This window comes from Mauremys reevesii, linkage group 1 (genome assembly GCF_016161935.1).
Source record: "Mauremys reevesii isolate NIE-2019 linkage group 1, ASM1616193v1, whole genome shotgun sequence".
NCBI classification, from domain to species: Eukaryota; Metazoa; Chordata; order Testudines; family Geoemydidae; genus Mauremys; species Mauremys reevesii.
In genome coordinates this window covers 239,030,635-239,053,046 of record NC_052623.1, presented here as the reverse complement: position 1 = coordinate 239,053,046, position 22,412 = coordinate 239,030,635, and the positions used below count along the sequence as shown (strand labels likewise).

Here is a 22,412-nt window from a genome sequence, read left to right as displayed (position 1 = left end):
ATGATCTTCAGGAAATGATTTACATACCAACCCAGGAGAAAAATATATATTTTGAAGATGTCCTTGTTTCCACCTTTTATTGACAGAGATTTGGGCTTTTGGATGGTGAAGTGATTCTCTGAACTTTAGAAAACCAGTATTTCAGCAGTGCAAGCAAATTGAAACTCAACTTGGTAATTGCGTAGTTTCAACAGTTTTAAGATTGAATAGTCATGCACTGACATCTGTGTTGCTGTAGTGTGGAAACCAACTAATCTAGACTCATTTTAGTTCAGGAAAAGGAAAAAGAATGAAGACCGGTCTAGTACTTTCCCTTTTACCAAGATGCAGGTTATTTACTTGGAAATTTCTGGCCTGAACTGCCTTGCCCAGTGGCTGATGAGTAGCTTTTTGAACCCTTTGTGCCACCCACATCTACTTTTAAACCCCCTCCACTTTTCCATTTTTCCTCATAGCATTTTTAGAGTTTAAACCAGGCTTTCTGCTCCGTTACCCTTTTCTAGCCAGCAGTAAGAGACACCATCAACCTTGAAATTAAAAACTGAGAGCTAGGAAAACAACATGAATGAATGGAGGGAGCGATAGCTCAGTGGTTTGAGCATTGGCCTGCTAAACCCAGGGTTGTGAGTGCAGTCCTTGAGGAGGCCATTTAGGGATCTGGGGCAAAACTCTGTCTGGGGATTTGTCCTGCTTTGAGCAGGGGTTTGGACTAGATGACCTCCTGAGGTCCCTTCCAACCCTGATAATCTATGATTTTCCAAGTTCACCATTTAACTTAATGGGTAAGAGATAATTACATTTCTGCTACCATGTTTTTTACTAATTTCTATAGTGTCCATATGCTTTTAATTAAAATATGGAAACAAAAATAAGAATTCAACAAAGCTGTTGTTTTATCCATTGAATTTGCTGTCAATGTTACAATTTAGACAGAATAATTCAGATATCTGGGAATGCTGACCTTTTCTAAAACATCCTTGAACATTAAGTTACTTGGAGAGGAGATGTGGAATAGTGTGTATGATGCACAGCTTTTAAATTAACATTTTTTTCACTAGGCCAGCTTGATTGGACAAAGTTTATTTGACTACTTGCATCCAAAAGATGTTGCCAAAGTGAAGGAGCAACTATCATCTTCAGACGCTTCACCAAGAGAAAAGCTTATAGATGCCAAAAGTAAGTGTCTATTTAAATATAATCAGATTTTTAATGTAATGCCTTCATTTGTTTTTAAATTCAGTTATTATGTAAGGCAAATTCATGCATTCATGCGTGCATATATGTGCAAACTCGTTCATATGATTTGTACAAACAAAACATGTTTGAATGCATACCTGCTGCTTAGAATACACAAACAAGTTTGATAGCTACATCAGAAAGGAACTCATTTTAGGTAATAAGAATGATTGAAGTTTACATTGTTAGACATTTACCAAGAGTTGGTATGAATTTTTTTTTAACCAGGCATACTACTTTTTTTTTCTTGTATTTGATAGGTCTTGTCAATACAAAAGACCTGATGTAGTCGAGCATGGGATAAAATGCTTCAATACCAAGAGTCACTGTCTTCTCTGAAAATGCTAAGTGTCAATCCTAATTTAACCAAGTCTTATTTTGCTAGTATGGAGAACATTATGTACTGTGCAGCTGATCACTATTTTATAGTGTTTTTTATGAGCAGCTTTGCAACTTTCCCCCTACCAAATAGAAATTGAAAGTTTTTAAAATCTTAACTTACTAAATAAGATTGCATAGCATTGAATAGTATATTAAAATATTTTGTTACCTTCCACTTTTCACAATCATGTTTTGTTCATCTTATTTAATTCATTTAAGTTTTTTCAGTAGTTAATTGTACATGCAAAAATGTAAGAGTCAGTAAGGCAACTGGGAGACTATATTAATGATTTAAATGCAAATAATTCTCTGTAGGCCAAAGGCCATTTTCTGACTGTCTTATTAAACTTTTACAAGCTGGTTTGCAAGTACATATGGATTTTCAAGCTGGATCAGCTCGACTGCATTCTGGTGCTCGGCGTTCCTTCTTCTGTCGGATAAAGTGTAGTAGGATCACAGTCAAGGAAGAAAATAAATGCTTGCCCAACGCAAAGAAGAAAGGTATCTCAAAGTGTGGCTGAGTTGGAGGATTTCTGTTTTTAAATATGGTATATTTAAGTTCTGAGTCAGTTACGGGGTCTAAATAGGTAGCAATGACTTCACAGAATAATTATAGGGAATAAGATATACATGATAAGACCCTGTTTTTATGATATCGGAAAAGCCTGCTTTAGTTATCCCCCTGGGGGCGGGGGGAAGATTCAGTGGGCTCTTGAAGCCTGAGGAAAATTACTGAATGGAACTGGAGCAGTTCAAAGCGTAGGAGTAAGAAGAAATATCTGTCAAGGAGATAACTATTAATAGGGTTGCAAAATCTGCTGTTTTGGAGAGGATAACGTAAGTGGTGGGGGGGAAAAAAATCTCCCTCTCCCAAAAATGCATTGTTGTTGTATGCATCAGGAATGATTTTTCCTTTTTATTATAAAAACTACCAAAGTTAATTCTTTAATATGCAGTGTAATTGTAGCCATGTCGGGCCCCGGAAATTAGAGAGACAAGGTGGATGAAGTAATATCTTTTATTGGACCAACCAGTTTCTGTTGATGAGAGAGACCAGCTTTCGAGCCATACACAGCTCTTCTTCAGGTCATGGTTTGAAAGCTTGTGTCTCACCAAAAGAAGTTGGTCCAATAAAATATATTACCTTATCCACCTTGTCTCTTTAATTCTTTAGTGTAATTTTTGGCTGATTTTAACATCCCATATTTTTATAGCTTTTTTTGGTTTCCATGAGTGATAGTAAACACTTGTCATATTTTCAGTGTATTTGGACACTTTATTTAAACAAACCTTTTGTTTTAGATTCTATATTTAAAATAGATTTTTGCACTGTTTACTAAAATTGTCAAAGATTCCAAAATTTGTCATTTTTATGTTAAGTGTAAAGCTGGTTTTGTTATTAACCATGGAACTATTTTAATTTACTCTGACTCTTTCATAACATTTAGTGTAAAATCCTGGCCATATTGAAGTCAGTGGCAAAACTCCTATTGTCTGTAAAGGGGCCAGCATTTCATTCTGAAACTGCATATATCAATACCTAAGAAAACAATGACTTAATGAACTAAACATCTATACATGCCCCAAAACCCATGTTGAAACACCAGTGGAAATGACTCAGCCTTTCATTTTCCAAAGGTAGATAAATTGAGTTCCATGGGGTTTACTTTGGGGCAAAGCATCTTTGTATAGGACTCTAAAACCCAGAGTTCCTGTTTGCAGTGCATGGGCACTAACAATCCCCTGGCACTTTTTGGAATGATAAAGGTTTGCCCCGGTGTCTTTGGGCAAAATATCCCCATCTGTTCCCTCTTGTGTAGTATGATTATAGTCTTCTTAGCTGCAGTCCTGCATCCGTCTCATGGTGAGTGTAGTGGTTCCTGAATGTTACATAATTAAATGGTGAGAGATCCACTGGAATGAATTGCAGTATATACTATACATTCAAGAAACAGAAATTAAGCGTTTACATTTTGCTGAAAATTTCTTAGTCTTAGCAATTACACTTCAATAACCATATCTCAATCTCCTTGTTTAAGATTAAAATATCCAAGTCACAGAATTTGCAGTAAATGAAAGCAATATGTATTACTAAACTGTTGGTTTAATTTTCTTCTTATGTGTGAGAACATTTAAGACGCTATTCAATGACATTATTTACAGCTCTGTAGGGCTCAGACCTGTATGTAGGCACAACACATAACAGCTGGAAAAGGAATTTAAAATGAATTTTCATTTGGGAATTTAACTCTTTTTTTTCACTTTTTTTAATTAGAGCACAAAAAGTACCGTACAATCCATTGTACTGGCTATCTGAAGAGCTGGCCTCCTACCGAGGTGGGAGTGGAAGAGGAGAATAATGCAGAAAAAGACAGCAGTAACTTTAACTGTCTTGTTGCAGTTGGGAGATTGCATCCTTATATTGTTCCACAAAAGAGTGGTGAGATAAAGGTCAAACCAACAGAATTTGTTACACGCTTTGCCATGGATGGAAAATTTGTTTATGTAGACCTACGGTAAGCATTTTGTTCTTTCATTATAAAAAGAGCCAATAGTGACTCCTTTATGTAGGTTGCCTAATGTTTTCTGTTACGCAGAACAAAACTCGTTGAGCAGGACTCGGATATGTAAGACAACATATAAAAAAGTGTTGTATTACCTTACACTAAAGAATTTATTGACAAGATTAAAGCACACATCATAATGTTATCATGCTTATTAAGGGATGTACCACTCACACTGATCTGATGCCTCCTCATGATCGCTTTGGGGATTAGCTTTCGAGGCTGATGCCCCTTCCCATGGTCACATGTCATCACACTGTCTGTCTCTCTGGTCTGCAGCTCCTCTCTGGTCCTAGGAACTGCATCATCATCTTTGTGACTCAGCCCTCTGGCTAGGTTACTGAGCCTTCCCCTCCTTCCAGGGTACGGTCCTTCAAATCTCTCACTCCCACAGTGACCTAGGTTGTCTTCCAGTTGACTTCCCTGCGTCTGGTCTATGCCACAGCATCAGTGGCTGATGATAAAACCTGGCCCCGCCCACTATTTCAGGTTCCAGTCCAGAAACCCTCAACCCAGCAGTTCTGGGCTTTCCTCTCCCAGCCCTCGCTCCTCCTCCTTCCCTGGACTACTTCCTACAACTCCTGGTTTCTCTCCTTGCCCTGGGTGTACCAGCTGCAAACCCTCTTCCCAAGGAGTGACTGCTGCCTGCCTTCCTGCAACCTTTCCCAGCAGCTCCCAATTTCCTAGCAGCCCCTGTCTGTTGCCAGCTTCCTGGCTTTATATACCCTCTCTGTTCCTGCAGATGAGCCCCCAGCCTCTAAAGTGCCCCTGTTTGCAGCCTAATTAGCTAATTGGACCCACCTGGCCCAATTCAGCTCTTGCAGGGCTAGTGTGAGGAGCACAGTCAATCGGAATGCTTTTAAACTAATTCATCAAAAATCTCAATTAGAATTTGAGAAAACTAAGCATAAGTGTCAGCAGTTAGCATTTAACCAGAAAATCATTAATCTTGCTTCTTAAAATTCATGCAGCACATTTAAATTATGCCAACAAATTATTTAATAAGCATGAGAGTTTGTCCATGTGTTACTAGTTTGTTTAAAAAACACTTTATGGTGGACTCAGTTGTCAGTTTTTCTTATTTTGTATCTCAGTACTTTAACTAGAAATACTATAAGGTTGCTTTACTGTACTTTATCTAGACAATTCTGCTTTTCATCTGTGAGGATGAAGCCTGTTAATATAGAATGAAAGTAACTGTTTAAACACCATTATTTCAAGTAATATCGACTTGTAACACTTGGAGACAAAGCCAAGTGCTTTATTCTCACTAAAAGAATTCAAATCAATAACTTAAAATATATCCATTTTTTGTAAGATTCATTGAACAGTGGGATTTCTAAATAATTTAAATCAGCCTCTTCTCTGTATAGTGAGCTAGCTTGTAGAACTAACTGCAGTACATCCTAATTGTTTAAATGTGTACATAATACAAATGTTCTCTGCAAAATACAGGTTTGAACTATTTTGTGTCTGACGGTACTGGCTAACATAACAATGTTAATATCTTGTTTCCATTGCAAATAGATTCAAAGTAATCTACTGCTTAACCATTGTTTATTTCTTATTCTTGCTTAGATCTGTACCTGTTGTAGTAGAATTTTGTTTTCAAACACAAATAAACATCCCTTTTAAATATGCATTTTCTGTTTTGTATCATATTGGCATAATATGCTGAATAAAGTGTTTTTAATTATGTGTGAATCCTCTCTTCTTATTGCCTAACAGTGCAACAGCAATTTTAGGGTATCTGCCGCAAGAGCTTCTAGGAACTTCTTGTTATGAGTACTTCCATCAAGATGATCACAATCATCTAGCTGATAAACACAAAGCAGGTATGAAATGCTTGGTACTCCCTATATAAATTACAAGCTAGTCTCATCTTACGCTGGGGTTACATTCCGCTGTCGTCGCGTAAAGCGAAAATTGCGTATAACCAAAATAACATTGAGTGTAATGGTGGGTGGCATCACCCGCACTACATGTACAGTATTTAAATTATTTTTCTCGTTTTTTTTTTTTGTTTTTGCTGACTCCACAAAGCTGAATTTGTGCATGTTAAATGTGTGTAAGAAGAGACTCACCTATACATACAAACACGATGTTAAAAGAAAATAAAATCAAGTACTCAAGAGTTAGGAAATGTTAGAAATAAGGCCCTCATTAAGTATTGCCTTGTGTCACATATAATATCTGTAGTAGGGCCCTCTCTCCTGGATCCCGTCCAGTGCCTTAAACACAAGAGAATATTCTTTCTGTTCCTTTAACCTTCTGCCTCAATCTCTGTCCACCCTGTGCACTGAATGAAGCAGAGGTCCTTTATAGCAGATAGTAGTCATGTAACTAAATATTGAATTTAAAGAACCACCAAGCCTCAAATCTTCCCACTATTAACTTGCAAGAGCCCTGGTGATGCTTCATGTCCGATCAGATGGCTAAGTTTGAAATTTAATTGGAATCCAGACTTTGTGCTTATCTGGAAAGTACCAAGCACATTGTTGACACTGTATTAAATTGAAACTATTTTATTGGTTGTGTGGCTACCAAAATGTAGTTATCAAAACAAATTTTTTAAGTCAGTTGTGTCGTCCTGTGTATACAATTCAGGATGAGCTGCTTATGTTTTTTTTCTTATTTAGTGTTGCAGAGTAAAGAAAAAATATTTACAAACTCCTACAAATTCAGAGCAAAAGATGGAACTTTCATTACATTGAAGAGTCAGTGGTTTAGTTTCATCAATCCATGGACCAAAGAACTGGAGTACATTGTATCAACCAACACTGTAGTGTTGTAAGTAATTGGTGATGTGAATCTGCATCTTATTTTTTATCTTAATTAGGAATATCATTAATATAAAGCTATTCATTTAAAAAAAGATTAACAAGAAAAAGGAGGCTAGAAAATACAAACTCTGTGCAATTAGTTGAATCATAGATATAAGACCAGAAGAGACCATCATGATCATCTAGCTTTTTGATCTCCTGCACATCACAGGCCACAGAACCTCAGCCATCTACTGCTGTAATAAACCCAGAACCTCTGGCTGAAATACTGAAGTCTTCAAATCATGATTTAAAGACTTCAAGTTACAGGGAATCCACCCTTTACTCTAGTTTAAATCTGCAAGTGACCTGTGCCCCATGCTGCAGAGGAAGGTGAAAACCTCCCAGGGTCTCTGCCACTCTGATCTTGGGGAAAATTCCTTCCCAACCCCAAGTATAGTAATCAATTAGCCCTGAGCATGTCTCAAGACCCACCAGCCAGACACCTGAGAGAGAATTCTCTGTAGTAACTTGGAACCCTCCCCATTGCATGTCCCATCTCTAGCTGCTGGCAATATTTGCTACTAGCAGTCACAAATTGGCCATATGCCATTGTAGATAGTCTCATCATACCATCCCCTCCATGAACTTATCAAACTCAGCCTTCAAACCAATTAGATTTTTTGCCCCCGCTGCTCCAGAAAGCTGTTCCAGAACTTCACTCCTCAGAGGGTTAGAAACCTTTGTCTAACTTCTACCCTAAACATGTTGATGGCCAGTTTATATCCATTTATTCTTGTATCAGCACTGGCACTTAAATTATTCATCTCCCTTCATGGTATTTATCCCTCTGATGTATTTATAGAGAGCAAACATATCTCCCCTCAGACTTCTTTTGGTTAGCCAAGCCAAGCTCTTTGAGTCTCCTCATAAGGTAGGTTTTCCATTCCTCTGATCATGCTAGTAGCCCTTCTCTGCACCTGTTCCAGTTTGAATTCATCTTTCTTAAACATGAGAGACCGGAACTGCACACAATATTCCCAATGAGGTCTCATCAGTGCCTTGTATAGTGGTAATAACACTTCTCAATCATTACTGGAAATATCTTGCCTGATGCTAATATGATCCTAGGATGCCTTTTTCACAGCTGCATCACATGGGCAGCTCATAGTCATCCTGTGATCAACCAGTACACCCAAGACTTTCTCCTCCTCTGTCACTTCCAACTAATAAGTGTCCAGCTGATAGCAAAAATTCTTGTTGTTAGTCCCCAAGTGCATGACCTTGCACTTTGCACTATTAAATATCATCCCATTTCTATTACTCCAGCTTTCAAGAAAGGCTAGAGACTTGCAACTCAAACTCCTTCAAATGGAGAAGTGTCTCAGGCCTGCTTCTGAGCCTGAAGCCTGGACTTCCCCAGACAAGCCTCGCCAACCATGGCTTCTGATAAGGGTCCCTCCTCCATACAGACTTCTGATGAACCCACTAAAAAGGGTCTAAAAAGTGGGTAACTACATCCCCAAATCAGCCACAAAGCGCCATTCTGCGATCAAGCAAACTGCATTGGCACCGACTGCACCTTCAGTGCCTGGAGCTGAGATAGTGGGACCATCTGGCACCACCAGTACTGTGAGAGCTAAGGACTAAAAAAAAGGTAATAATAAGGTAATAATTGGAGATATACCAATCTCCTAGAACTGGAAGGGACCTTGAAAGGTCATCGAGTCCAGCCCCCTGCCTTCACTAGCAGGACCAATTTTTGCCCCAGATCCCTAAGTGGCCTCCTCAAGGATTGAACTCACAACCCTGGGTTTAGCAGGCCAAAGCTCAAACCACTGAGCTATCCCTCCCCCCTCTAAAAGAGCCAGCTCGGACGCAGGTGCTAAGGAGAAATCAATACCCCAGGCCTCGGCACTGACTCAGCCAAAGCCACAATCAACACACAGCAGCACAGCACCAGTGCAGACTGTGGCTCAGTCCTCAAACCCCAATGCACGCTCTGTGTACACACCGGCACAGCCTACAGTGCCGACATATGTGCCGTGGCTCCCGGCACTGCCGCAATAACAGCCCCTGGTGCAGATCATGCAGACACCACAGCAGCTCATACGGCACAAAGATCTCTTAATCAGATCTACACCTGACTCTGCCATCCTCGGCCCTGACATGATCCCTGCACATTTGGCACAGAGTCTCATTGCCACTCCATCACGCTCTGCGCCACCTTTTTCGAGTGAGGATGAGGACAATGAGGAGGGACAAATAGATTCTCCCCTGCAATCTCCTGCCCACCATGAGCCACCCAAATCAGGATCCTTTCGGGGGGATACTACGCTGATCCCAAACATCTACAGTGGTATGGCTAACCCTGGGGTCCACCTATGTCTATCCCACCCCAATGGGTATACTGGAACCCATGGGCAATTTACCCCTCACAACAGGGATTACCCACCACTTCTAGACTCAGCACGTAGCAATCGCCTGCACCTTTGGTGCCTGGACTTTTGGAACTGGCTGGAGAAGGAGAGGAAGAGCCCCCATACCAGGAAGGGGCACCACCTACCCATCTGTCGTCATCCTCCCCAGACAACACCGTCATGCCTTCTCTCCCTAATATAGGGGATGATTTCGAACAATTCCAGGATCTATTGAAAAGAGTGGCTAGCTCTCTCTGGACATCTCTCTGGAGATGGAGTTCCTCTTCTTCCATCTGACACCCAATTCACTGGTGGTCGACGCAGTCCATGAATGTGGCAGACAACAGCCCAAGACCACACCTCATGATAAGGACTGGAAAAGCCTCGACCATTTTGCTGCAAGACTTACTCTTCGGCTATACTACACCTCCACATAGCTAATTACAATGCCTCTCTGGCAAAATATGATTACAATAACTACACAAAGTTTTCTGAATTTATTGATTTTATTCCGGAAGACAAGAAAAAACAATTCACAGCACTTGTATGAGAGGGACAACTGATCTCTAGAACAGCCCTTCAAGCCGCACTGGACTCTGCAAACACAGCTGCAAGATCAGTGGCAACTGCAGAGGTGATGCAAAGGGCTTCATGGCTCCATCTCTCCAGCTTTACTAAGGAAGTACAATCCACCGTCGAAAACTTACCATTTGAAGGGCCCAAACTCTTCACCGAAAAGACTGACGAAACTCTGCACATGCTCAAAGATTCACGAGCAACACTGCGATCTCTGGGGATCTATACGCCTAGACCCAAGAAAAGACCGCAGTTGTTATGCTCCTCAACATTTCTGTCATACTCTGTATTCACATCATCAGCAGTATGAGTCACAGGGCTGCAAACAGAGGCCATCGAGGTGACCCAGCCTACTCCTCCTGTAGCTTTGTTGTAGCCATCAACATCCAGGCAACAAAATTTGAAGCCTTGGCCAAGGGCCCGAGAACCCCATGTCTGTTTGTGCTGGAGACATCTACTCTCTCCCGACCATTTATCCAGTCTGGAAAACTATCACATCCAACCAATGGGTGCTAGAAATCGTATGAACTAATTACTCCATCCCCTTTCTTTTCAACCCCCCTACCCACTCTCCCTCTGTCTTCAGGGACCCATCTCATGAGTCTCTACTGTATCAGATCATTCCGTAAGCGATTAGTATATGGTATTGGACTAATCTGGGTCCTGTGACCATCTGGTCCAAGTGGGGTGTGTGAGGAAAATAAGCTTTCTCAAAGCCAATTCACGTGATGTTCTGTAGTTAAACATAGCATCTCTAGCTCATGTAGGGCCTCAACCTAGTCCATAAATCATAGAATATCAGAGTTGGAAGGGACCTCAGGAGGTCATCTAGTCCAACCTGCTACACAAAGCAGGACCAATCCCCAGACAGATTTTTGCCCCAGATCCCTAAATGGCCCTCTCAAGGATTGAGCTTACAACCCTGGGTTTAGCAAGCCAATGCTCAAACCACTGAGCTATCCCTCCGCCTCCTTTGGGTCCTCACCAGTCCCCCATTTGAACCTATGGCTACATGCTCACTCCTACACCTTTCCATGAAGGTGGCGTTTCTAGTGGCTACTACATCTGCCAGACATGTAGGAGAGTTGAGTGCTCTCATGGCAGACCCCCCATATACAGTCCTTTTTTAAAGATAAAGTATCCTGAGACTGCACCCCAAGTTTTTATCTAAAGTCATCTCAACCTTCCACCTTAACCCATTTACCTACTGACATTCTACCCTAAACCTCATGACAATAAAAACCACACCACACTTCATACTCTCAACGTGTGGAGGGCATTGGCCTTTTATCTAGACAGAACAAGACCATTTCGTAAATCACCCAGACTATTGATCTCCATCACTGAATGCTCCAAAGGGAGTGCCATAGCCAAACACAGGCTCTCCAAGTGGATCTCCAATTGCATAAAACTATGCTACCATCAATGTGACCGGCAACCCCCGCGGGGATTCACACACATTCCACCAGAGCCCTCTCAACCTCTGTTGCTTTCCTTAACAACGTGCCCATCATGGACATCTGTAGGACTGCAACCTGGGCCTCAGTCCATACCTTCATGCAGCATTACGCATTACAACAACAGGCAACATCCGATGCCTTCTTTGTGCTCACTGTACTGTCTTCTCTTACTCCTTCAACTCCAAAGCCCCCTTCTTCCACCAGAGGGCGCTGCTTTGACGTCACCTAAAGTGGAGCACCCACAGGGACAGCACTCAAAGAAGAGAAAGTTACTCACCATGTGCAGTAATGTAGGTTCCTTGAGATGTTTCCCTGTGGGTGCTCCACTACTCACCCTCCGTTCCCTCCTCCCCTCTACTTAGTCTCTGTAGTAGAAAAGGAACAGAGGGGCGTTTGATCGCACAGCACCAGTTAACCGCCTGAGGCAGCACAAGACGGGGGTCAAACCTGAATACTTATTTAGCATGAGGCACCATGTTGGACCCAAGTAAATGCCTGGTATTAAAGTTAAAACTTTATTAAGTTGCTGCCTCCCACTTGAAAATCCATTCCTGTGTCTATTTCATTCTTATGCACTTGATCAGCACATGCAGATTGGCTTAGATAAGGGGCACCAGTCAGTCGCTATTACCATACTACACCATGAGACCTCAACCTAGTTGACACTATCTATTCTGTGACTTATGTACAATTTTCAAATTGCCAAATCTTTCTAAAAGGGGCTTTCTCACACAGTTATTTATGAGTGAAAATACAAAGTTAAAATTTGAAACAAAACATTTTGCAACTCTATTTGTTTCCATGTGGTGTTAATAGAAGATCATGGTTATCTTTACTTTTTACTTGAGCTGTTCAATCATTTCTCCATCAGTGTAAAATTATGCAGTGGTAAATCCAGCTAGCCGAAACTCCTTTTCTCACCCCAAAGAGTTTGTTCAGTTTCTGTGAATTAGTTTGTTGTTCTTATCTTAAGGTCTCATGGTACTGTAGGGAATGATACACAGTTGCTCCCTCTGTAACAATTTGGCAAAGTTCAATAGGTGGTAAGGTACATAAATGGCTGACCAGTAATTCACTTCAACAGCTTCATGACTTTACTGGATTCTCCAGCCACAGACACCTACTGAATGTCAAAGGGAACATAACCCTCCTCCAGGAAAGATGACTGTCCAACCCACCTGTTGCCAGTCCCCAGTGCCTGACCAGCCATATATATCAGGAGAGGTAGTAATTCTCTGATGTCTCAACAGCAGGTTGGGTGAAGTTCCTCCATGGCTATCAGTCTAACAGAGTGGATATGTGCCCCCAAACACTTTTTTCAGCCAGAGAGTTCAGATGAGGCCCATTTCGGTGAACTATCCCGATGCCCTTGGTAACTGGGGCTGAGAATGAGAGAGAGAGAGAGAGAGAGAGAGAGATACATACACAGCCACAAACATATCCTGAAGAATATAGAGGTAGCTTTTCCATAGAGACACAAGAAAAGAACCTTGGTTCTCTGCCCTTCCTGGCAGAAGTTTGCGTGGAATTTACTACTCTTTTTAAGTTGGGAAGAAGGGAACACAGATCCATCCTGAGGTGCTTGGAGGCATTTATGTGACTTTCCTCAGACGTGGGCCTAAGCAGCTCTACTTCACCAATCTGCAGATCAAACATGGGTCCCCTTGCGCATTAGGATTGCCCATCCTGGTGTGTCATGTGCCTGGGCAGATTTTAGATGAAGTGCATTCCTCACTGCCTCATGATAGAGGAGTATGGTCTAATTCCTTGTGTTTTCTGTTGCTCCAGCTTCCGTCGCTAGTTGTAAAATATAACCTAAACAAAACTGGCGAATAAGTGGAGCTAAATCTTTCACCTAATGCCACAGAAAGTGGGATTGTCATGGCACAAAGCAATACCACACAAATCATTGCTATATAGCAGTAGGAATTCAGTTTTTCTGGTGCAAAAGGATCAAACATATATAACTTTGTCATGTGCTCAGAATTGTGACATGTTTTACTCTGTTTCATGTACTTCTTTAATTCGAATACCAAGTATACTGTGTATTGTGTTTTTAAATTTTACTGTGTTTTTTTCCCCTATGCTATTAAATTCTAAGGGGTCACAATGAGTCAGGAGAAGAAGCATTACTACCCTGTAGTTCCCAGTCCTCAGAAGGCAAGTACAGTTTTTAGTTCACAAAATGTTATCATTGTAGTATGTACGTTTCTTACAAGATCATTCCATAAGCAATTAGTATATGGTATTGGAATAATCTGGGTCCTGTGACCATCTGATCCAAGTGGGGGATGTGAGGACAATAAGCTTTCTCAAAGTCAATTCACGTGATGCTCTGTAGTTAAACATAGCATCTCTAGCTCATGTAGTTCACTGCACCCCCATGTGATCCAAAGTATCATGATTTTCAGCTAGGCAGTATGATACACTGCTTCCACAGAGCCAAGTTCAAAAGAAAAGCTGAATGGTTCTTTCTGAGTTTAATCATGGTAATATTTGTTTAATATTAGTTGGTATTATAATGAGATGTTTACGTATATCCAATTATGGCATGTAGGATGGTACTGATAAATTTATCTCTGTGTTTATATGCTGTAAATAGAATCAGCTGTCTACCTGCTTCCTTACTTGCTGTGTCATCAAGCCACAGACCTTTTCTTTTTCACTCATCCTCTTTTTAGCTGGGCTTTGTACACAGATAATTGATTTTTTTTTCATTTTACTTTAAAAAAATAATTCTTATGCTATTTGCACTCTTTATAGGGAACAAAGCACAGACGGTATGAGTATTTATATTTAAATGTTTGCCTTTTTTCAAGGAAAAGGAAGGTTAGGGTTACAGAACCTGCAAGGTTAATAAAAGGTGACTTTAAAAGAAACCACAATTTTTAAACATTCCTTTGCAGTTTGGTAAACTGCAGCACAGTGCATGTGTAGAAAAACATTAAATTAATTGTAAGCAGGATGGATAAAAATCAGTGCTTTAAAAACACATTAAAATCAGTTTTTGTTTAAAATCAGATTTTTATTGAAATGTAGCTTTTTAAAAAAAAACTATTTAAAATTTAAATTTAAATTCAGGCAACTTATGTTAAGGCCTAAATTTACTATAATTTATGAAGATAATGTAAATTTAAAACAATTAAGCAGTACATATTTGCTGCTGAAGTTTTAAAGAAAGTAAAACCACTGAACTGGTGGAAAGTCATGGTATCCTCTCACATGGAATCTAGTTTTATAAAGAGAGACAGATAATATAATGGGAGGGATTTGATGAAGCTGCTAGCTGGGTTTGTGATGAAAGAAAAATGGAACTGCCTGCTGTGTGCGAAGGTTGTGTTGTGTTGAGAGAGACGACAAGACAGCATGTGCAGCTCATGAGGAGAGGAGCCGGTGGTGGTACATAGACAGCAGGGGAAGGGAGAGGAGAGAGAGAAGAGAGTCAAATTTAGGCTAGGTCTCTGCTCTGTAAAAGGTCAGGACATTCATGGTAGCATGCTTTGCAGTCCATGCACAGGGGGCCAAGCAGAGAGAGCTGCAGGGTCTTAATGAGGATGTGAGATGATGGTGGGAAGAGGAGGGGTTTTTCTTAATCTTCTAGGGACTGGATTTGAGGCAAGATTTAAGAGGCAGATAGTGCTCCACATAATAAAAAAAACAATCAGATTGCAGATTACAAAAAAAAAAAAAAAAAAACCAAAAAAATAACCTAAGAGCTAAGGGAGAAGGCTGACAGGACAGGAGGAGCACACGGTTTGGACAGAAACATCCATTGGGGAGGATCTTTAACAGGAATTCTCTATAAATAGAGAAGAGAAGAAGATAGAAGATAGCTAAAGAAAGGGAGAGCTGAAAGAAAAGAATTCAAAAAAATCACCATTCATTCAAATCACATATGGCAGACAGCTAAACTTATAAAAACTTTATTTGCTGATATATATATGCTAATGCTCTGAATCTGAATACTAGGATGGGTGAACTTGAGATTAGTATTAATGAGGATATTGATATAATAGGATAAACATAAACTTGGTGGAAGGATGATAAACCAGTGTGGGACAGGTGTTAAAACTTAAAAAAGAGTTCAAAGAGTCTTAGAGATGGTTTGGATGGTTTTCCAAAATAATGCTCAATCCAGCAGTAGCAGCAAAAAAAAATGACACAATGTTATGAACTTAGAAAGAAATAATATTAAATAAGACATAATAATACTATATAAATACAAATCTAATAATTGAAATGCATAATGAGCAGTTACTGAAAAGCAGAAAAAAAAACAAAAAAAAAAATATTGGAATTAGAAAAAAATGAAGAAAAATGATTAAAATGGACAAAGGTATGGGAATAAAAGATGAATAGCTAAAATATTAAAGACTGGAAAGACTGGAGATTGATAGATAAATGAAAGAGAGGATAGAGGTGATAAAATGGGGTGTGCATGGTTTACTGAAATACATAATACAAGATCCAGGGAATAAATTTACTCCTTCATAGAACACCAAAAAAAATGATACAGAGCAGGTAAAACTACAAGTAAAAACATCGGTTTAAAGGCCATAACAATCAACCTTGCTGCCACCAAGGCAAGGGTGTAGAGAGTATAACTGGATTAAAAAAGGAATTTAGGTCCATCAGTGGATGTTAGTCCATCAGTGGCTGGTGGCCAAGATTGTCAGGGGTCAAACCCATGTTCTGGGTGTCTGGATCCCCTGGATGCCTCAGACTGGGATCACTCAGTTGATCTGACAGGATGATGGGACCTGTTCTCTCTGGTGCATCTGCAGTGGAAAGACCTGAAGTTGCTGGGCTATGATAGACTCTGGAGCAGAGCTGCATTTATTTTTACCAGTGGACTGACCCAGTATGCCCAGAGAATATTTTTCTCATTTCAGTTTATTTCACCAGTTCATCATTTCAGTCAATGGCAGTAACCGAACTGAACACACTGAACACAGTCACCAACTACAGATAATGCTTCCTTTGTTTAATAAATCAGTACCTTTTCAGTTTTTTTTAAATTCAAACTAATAAAAAAATTTGTTTTAAATTTCTATCATACTCAGCTAAACAGCAAATTTAGCTAATATAGAACTTGACACAAATTACAAGTAAAAATCAGCATGTAATAAGTGCATTGTTCACTATTTTCTAACGTAAATAAAAGATGTAAAAATTAAGAATCTGAATAAATGTAAATTAAGCTGTATAATAGCTTAAATAAACTTGTGTAGATACACTGTATCTTCCTGGTTAGCGCTAAAAAAAAAAAAGGCACGAAAGCTTAGTGTAAATGCTATATTTTATTGCACATCAATGTGTTTTAATGGTTATTAATTAATGAGAATTAACCTTTCTTTAGGAAAATAACTAAAAAATACAAATGCAAAATGATTGCCAATTTAAATCGTGATTTAAAGTGGTCCACACTGATTATAAATGAAATGTATAGTTTCATTGGTCAAGCTTAGTAAAATGCGAAGATAAGTGCACAATGAAAATCAAATTAGATTTATAAAATTCTTTCTAAGTTGTTAGTAACACAAGTAAGGAATCTGTTTTATGTAAGTAAGAGGTTAATAAAGGTTGAGAAGAGATGGGTTAATTGTTTCCTGCTGTATAGTGAAAATATCTTAACTATTTAATGAACTTCAACTTAGTTTTCTTTTTGTAATTGTAGATACTTCAAAGCAGTCTTTTCCCAGTGTACCTGGAATGTCCACTGGAACAGTACTTGGTGCTGGAAGTATAGGAACTGAGATTGCAAATGAAGTATTAAACTTAGAAAGGTAATGAAAATTGAAATTGTATTTTAAGCTTTTAAGCAAAGAAGAGTAGAATGTGATGTGGGAAGCATAAGTAATTAAATGGGAATGCACTAGTGTACTGCTTTTATTTTATTATGTCATATGAGTAGGTGTTTTTAGGTTCAGCATTGGTACACCACCTTAGAGACCAGGTATTGCAACTTAACCTGAGATTCCTCCATGACAGTGCAGAGCACTGACCTGATAACCATCTTAGTAGTTTGCTAGTCATTCTTTATTTTAAAAAGTTTGCTTATTCACCCAGATTTCTAAAAATTGTATTATTCTGGATTTGTTACATCTTCACTTTAATTAGATTAGAACAGATAACATTATTTCTAGTCCCCAGGTATCTTCAAATGGCCTCTGCCTGCTCATGCTTGAGATGTGCCATCAGTGCAGCTCTGACATGAAACCTTCTTGTAGCAGTGCTGTTGGAAAGCCCTTACAGCCCATCCCTCTACTCACTGTTCCTGAATATTGTGAGGGTGAGGTTCTAAATGACGATCTGGCATTCCAGCCACCTCAGTTTCTTCCAAGCACAGTTGCAGCCAAACCATGAACCTCACCAAATCATTCCAACTGGGAATCATTGACTCAGAACTCAGTGCCTTGGCTAGCGCTGTTGGTGTAGAATTAACCATTTAAGTTTACTTTCTTCTAAATAAATAGTTTTTAAATTCATTTAAGTCAATTCCTGTGCCTCAGCATAAATCCACAGATCCAAAAGAGAAAAGACTAGGATTTCAGAGGTGTGCTTCTTCTCCTGCTTTGTTCCCAGCTTCAGACACCCATGCAAGGTATTTGACTTAGCTGGGAGAAGATATTCTCCATCTTGCTGTGCCATATGGCACACCTTCACTCTGATAACTCATAAAGTATGTGAAAACCAGCTCCAAATATTCTGGAATTACTTCTCCAGGAAGCCTTAATGGCGAAGTCTTCTGATTCCAGGTTTTTAGAATCCATGAATACAGATAGGCCTACTTCAGCCCCAGCTCCTTCAAGGATTCAAAAGAGTATACAATCCTGTCCAAACTACTGACCTCCGTTACTGGGGTAAAATCTATCATCACAGTACCAAAGAGTCTGCAGCCATCAGATCTGACCATTCAACAAGATGGGCTCCTGCCTGTGTTGACCTTTGATGACAGAACCAGGTCTCAGGAATGCAATCGTTGGGATCCAGCACCTTCTTTTCTGAGCAAAGGAAATGCTGCAGCCATTGGCTTCTGTTAGCTGGCCAGTCAGTACATTAAGACCCCCTCAGATCCCCTGGCCTCAATTCCAAGACCTTCGGAGCCCAAACCAAAAATAAAGGAACCAGGTGACAAATCCGGAAAGAAGGGTCATACCCCAATGTAACAAACGTATCTGCCCCCCGCCCCCAGAAAAAAAAAGGCCAGAAAAGGCTCCAAACACAACTTCAGACTCCTCAATGTTGTCTGCTGCCACTCCTGCAGTGGTGGCCCAAGTTCATAAGTCAATTCCAGAACTGTACTATTGCCACCCCAGTTCAGGGATGCTCTGGGCAGAAAGGTAAGGGAATCTTAAAAAAAAGATTAAAATGTTGGGTATCCCTCCTCTATCTTCCTCACTAGGGAAAAAGTAAAAAACCCTCCTCCCAGTTACAGGTTTCCCCTGAAGTTTTGCTACATTCCTCAGGACCCCTACAGGGTCCCCAGGGAAGTTTGTCTCACCATTTTCTGTACTGTACTTACCAAGACTAATACTGTCTCCAGTTTGAATTCTCTCTAATCTGCATTGGGATCCACAGTCAGATGACTCAGGCCAGTACAAACCTGTTAACTTGCCACCCTTTTTTTTCCTCTGGGGATTGGCTCAGATACACTAGAAAACATTAAACTGACACAACATACAGATAATTTAGACAAACAGAATACTCTTATCCAACAGGGATATTAGGATTATTCATGAGGGCATTCTGCACCAAAAAATTAAAAATGATATGCTCAATATTTTAAAATTGTGCAAATAAATAAATAAAATTTTTATCAATAAAAAATGCAAAGGGTCCAGCAGGGCAGTGGGAAGCACAGGCCACTGGTTGTGCGAAGGTGGTCGATCTCCCTGTAGCCTCCCCACCCCTAGGACATGGACTCAGTGGTGAGGTTGCACCCTGCCCTGACAGAGCACAAGGCGTGGGCCTACCCTAGAAACACCCTGGGGCCTTGTCCCTCTGTGCTAGGTGCACCAGGTGTGGGGCAGGCAGGCTCAACCAGGCAGGATCCAAGTGTGGGAGGATCCAGGTGTGGGTGAGAGGATTCTGAGTGGGACAATATGGGTGCAGGTAGCTCAGTAGGGGGTCTAGGTTTCGGTGATCTGGATGCATAGAGGCTTGTGGGGGGGGAGGGGTTCCAGGCAGAGGCAATGGGACTTTGCAGGGGCTTCCAGGTGAAAGCGGTTGGGGCTCAGTGGACGGGTCTAGGTGTGTGGGGTCTCAGCAGGGTGGGGTCTGGATGCAGCTAGTTGGGGGGTCAGTGGCATGGGGGTCTGGATGTGGGACTTATGGGGGTGGGGCTCAGGGTGGGGGTTTGAGTGCAAGGAGCTCAGTGGGGGATGGGATGGGTGCAGGGATGGGGGTCCGGAGGGAGGAGGACTGGGTGCAGGGGGCTCCAGATGCAGAGGTTGAGGTACAGTGGGGTAGGAGTTGGGTATGGAGGGCTAGGGGGTTTCTGGGTGTACAGGATGAGGATTGGCAGAGGTGTCTGGATGTGAAAGGTCCATATGCACATGGGTTAGGTGGATGGGGGAGCAGCTCCCCATATGGTGACCCCTCCCCCTGCAGCTGAAGATCGATGGGGGCAGGAAGCAGGGGAGGATGCTGAGCTTCCTGCAGCTGGGGGAGGTCTCTGGGGATGGGTCTGACACTCAGCCACTCTTTGCAGGGGAAGAGGAAATCCCATCCTCCCCTGTCTCCAGCCCAGCTGGGACTAGCAGCTGATTCCAGCTCAGGGTAGGAGCCACTGGCTGGGATGTCCACAGCCCTGCAGTGATTTACCTCTCCTCTGGGTGCTTGAAACGATGTCCCTGCGCAGCTGCGGAGCGGTGCATAACTGCTCTTGCAGCTTCCCTGTCAGCAAGTCATTTTTCTGTGGGGAAGCAAAGAAATCTGCGGTGGACATGAATTCTGCGCACACACGGTGGTGCATAATTCTCCTAGGAGTATAGGATGGAGAATCTGATGCTGAATACTGGCAAGAATGAAATATACCACCTTGGGTTAGATGACCTTACTGGCCTTTGCCTAGCTATTAAAGGGATGCTGACCAGTCCCATCTTTACAAAGATCCCCTCTCCTCAGAGGGAACAGGATAAACTTTGCATGTTGGATCGAACTCATCTGGATCAATCTACACCTCCACTTCAGAGGGACCCTTGTCCAATGTTAGTCCCTGATTTCTTATCAGAAGATGAACCAGAAGGTCTCACCGAATTCCAGAACACTGGCATGGAACCAGTTAACCAATGTCTCCTGATGATATAAAAGTACAACTGTGTTTAAAAAAAGAATTAGATAAGTTCATGGAGGATAGGTCCATCAATGGCTATTAGATAGTCAGGGATGCAACCACATGCTCTGGGTGTTCCTAAATCTCTGAATGCCAAAAGCTGTGAATGAATGACAGTCGATGGATTACTCTATAATAAATTGCCTTGTTCTGTTCATTCCCTCTGAAGCATCTGGTGCCATTCACTGTGGGAAGACGATACTGGGCTAGATGGACCATTGGTCTGAACGAGCATTGCCATTCTTATGTTCTTATGTGGGGTCTCCTCAGCTGCTTCATCAGAAGATGACATTCAGTTTCATGAACTAGTAGAAAGAATGGCTACAATGTTGAAAATATTCACAGTGGAAGAGACTTCTCATCCTGTGTGTTATTTTGGAAGTTTCTTCCAGCAGTAAAATCACACTCCTCATTTTAGAACCATTATTTCAGCTGGCCAAAAGTATATGGTCAAATCCTGCAATTGGTCAAGTAATGTCTGATGAACTTTTCTACTTTAAGTACTATATGGAAGATTTTCACTTTTCCACAAACATCCAGCTCCCAGTTCACTGGTGGTTGCTGCTGTTTCCTAGAACAAAAGGACAGGAATATTTCACCCCATCCAACAAAAAAAGGAAAAAGCTTGATGCCTTCAGCAGAAAAAAGTCTTCTCTTCACCATCAGTGGATGTTGGGGTTTCTAATCCTCAAGTTATGTCCAGCTACCCATACTATCTGTGAGAGAAGGCTATTTTTGTCACATCTCTTCCTGAAGATTAGTAAAAGCTGGTGAAAGTCCTGAGCCATGTTTGACTCCTGAGACTCAGCAGCCAGGGCAGTGATGTCAGCAGTCACATTAAAGCAACATTCATGGCTGAGATCATCTGACCTTCACCAGAAATAAGAACACATATGGTAGAGCTTGCTTTTTTAAGGAGATGGTCTGTTCAGTACAAAACCAGATGCAGTCTTAAAAAATCTGAATGACACTAGATCTACAGCTAGATCTCTTGAGATCTACTAACCATCAAGAAGAATTGGTTTTCCGGCCTTTAAATAACAATATCTTTCCTCCTCATTCTATTATGTACGTATGATGTATGTTGTTGCTAGAAGAGGCCTAGAGTGACCATTGGCAGGGGAAGTTAAAGAAGAAAGAGCTCCTACACCATGCCCAGCTGTGAGGGGATCCTCCAATTGTAAGTTTGCTCTTCTACATAGGCGAAGAATGCAGGCAGAACAGTCACCCCTCAAATAAGGAGAGAGTGAGGAGGGTCATTGGTACAAAGGAAAAGAGGAAAGGGGAAAGAAAAAAAGAAGGATGGAGTTAGTATATACTGAGGCCTTCTTGAAAGGGCTACTCTCCCACTCTGGAGCATGGAGGGACAGTATATGATTGGCAGATTTCCTGGGTTCGTTTCAGGAAAAGACTAAGCACCCAAAGCAGACCTGGGCACTGTTGCAGTTCCTGGAGAACCAACAGTGGCAGTGGCAGGTGCAATTTGGATCTACAGAGTGACTGTCCTTGTTGGAGAAGGAGCAACAAACCTGCTGGAGAGCCTGAAAAAGGAAGCACTCAGTTGCCACAGGCATAGGGTAAAGAAAAATTATTTGGGAGCCAGGAGTGCTGAGGACCAGCCAGGGTGGTGTGCTAAGCTGGTGGGCAGGGAAAGACCCATTAGAACGGCCTTCTCC

The 22,412-nt window shown here is 41.2% G+C and overlaps 1 protein-coding gene across 1 annotated transcript in view; it reads left to right on the top strand.

Annotated features, from left to right (window-relative positions):
• The window catches only part of ARNTL2 (aryl hydrocarbon receptor nuclear translocator like 2), a 67,159-nt gene that overhangs the window by 35,229 nt on the left and 9,518 nt on the right, over positions 1-22,412 (top strand). Inside the window, exons 7-13 of the mRNA XM_039547941.1 lie at positions 1,059-1,176; positions 1,975-2,118; positions 3,893-4,133; positions 5,910-6,016; positions 6,821-6,971; positions 13,501-13,559; positions 17,077-17,185. Coding sequence (XP_039403875.1) covers positions 1,059-1,176; positions 1,975-2,118; positions 3,893-4,133; positions 5,910-6,016; positions 6,821-6,971; positions 13,501-13,559; positions 17,077-17,185 — 929 coding nt within the window. The remainder of the gene's footprint in view (positions 1-1,058; positions 1,177-1,974; positions 2,119-3,892; positions 4,134-5,909; positions 6,017-6,820; positions 6,972-13,500; positions 13,560-17,076; positions 17,186-22,412) is intronic.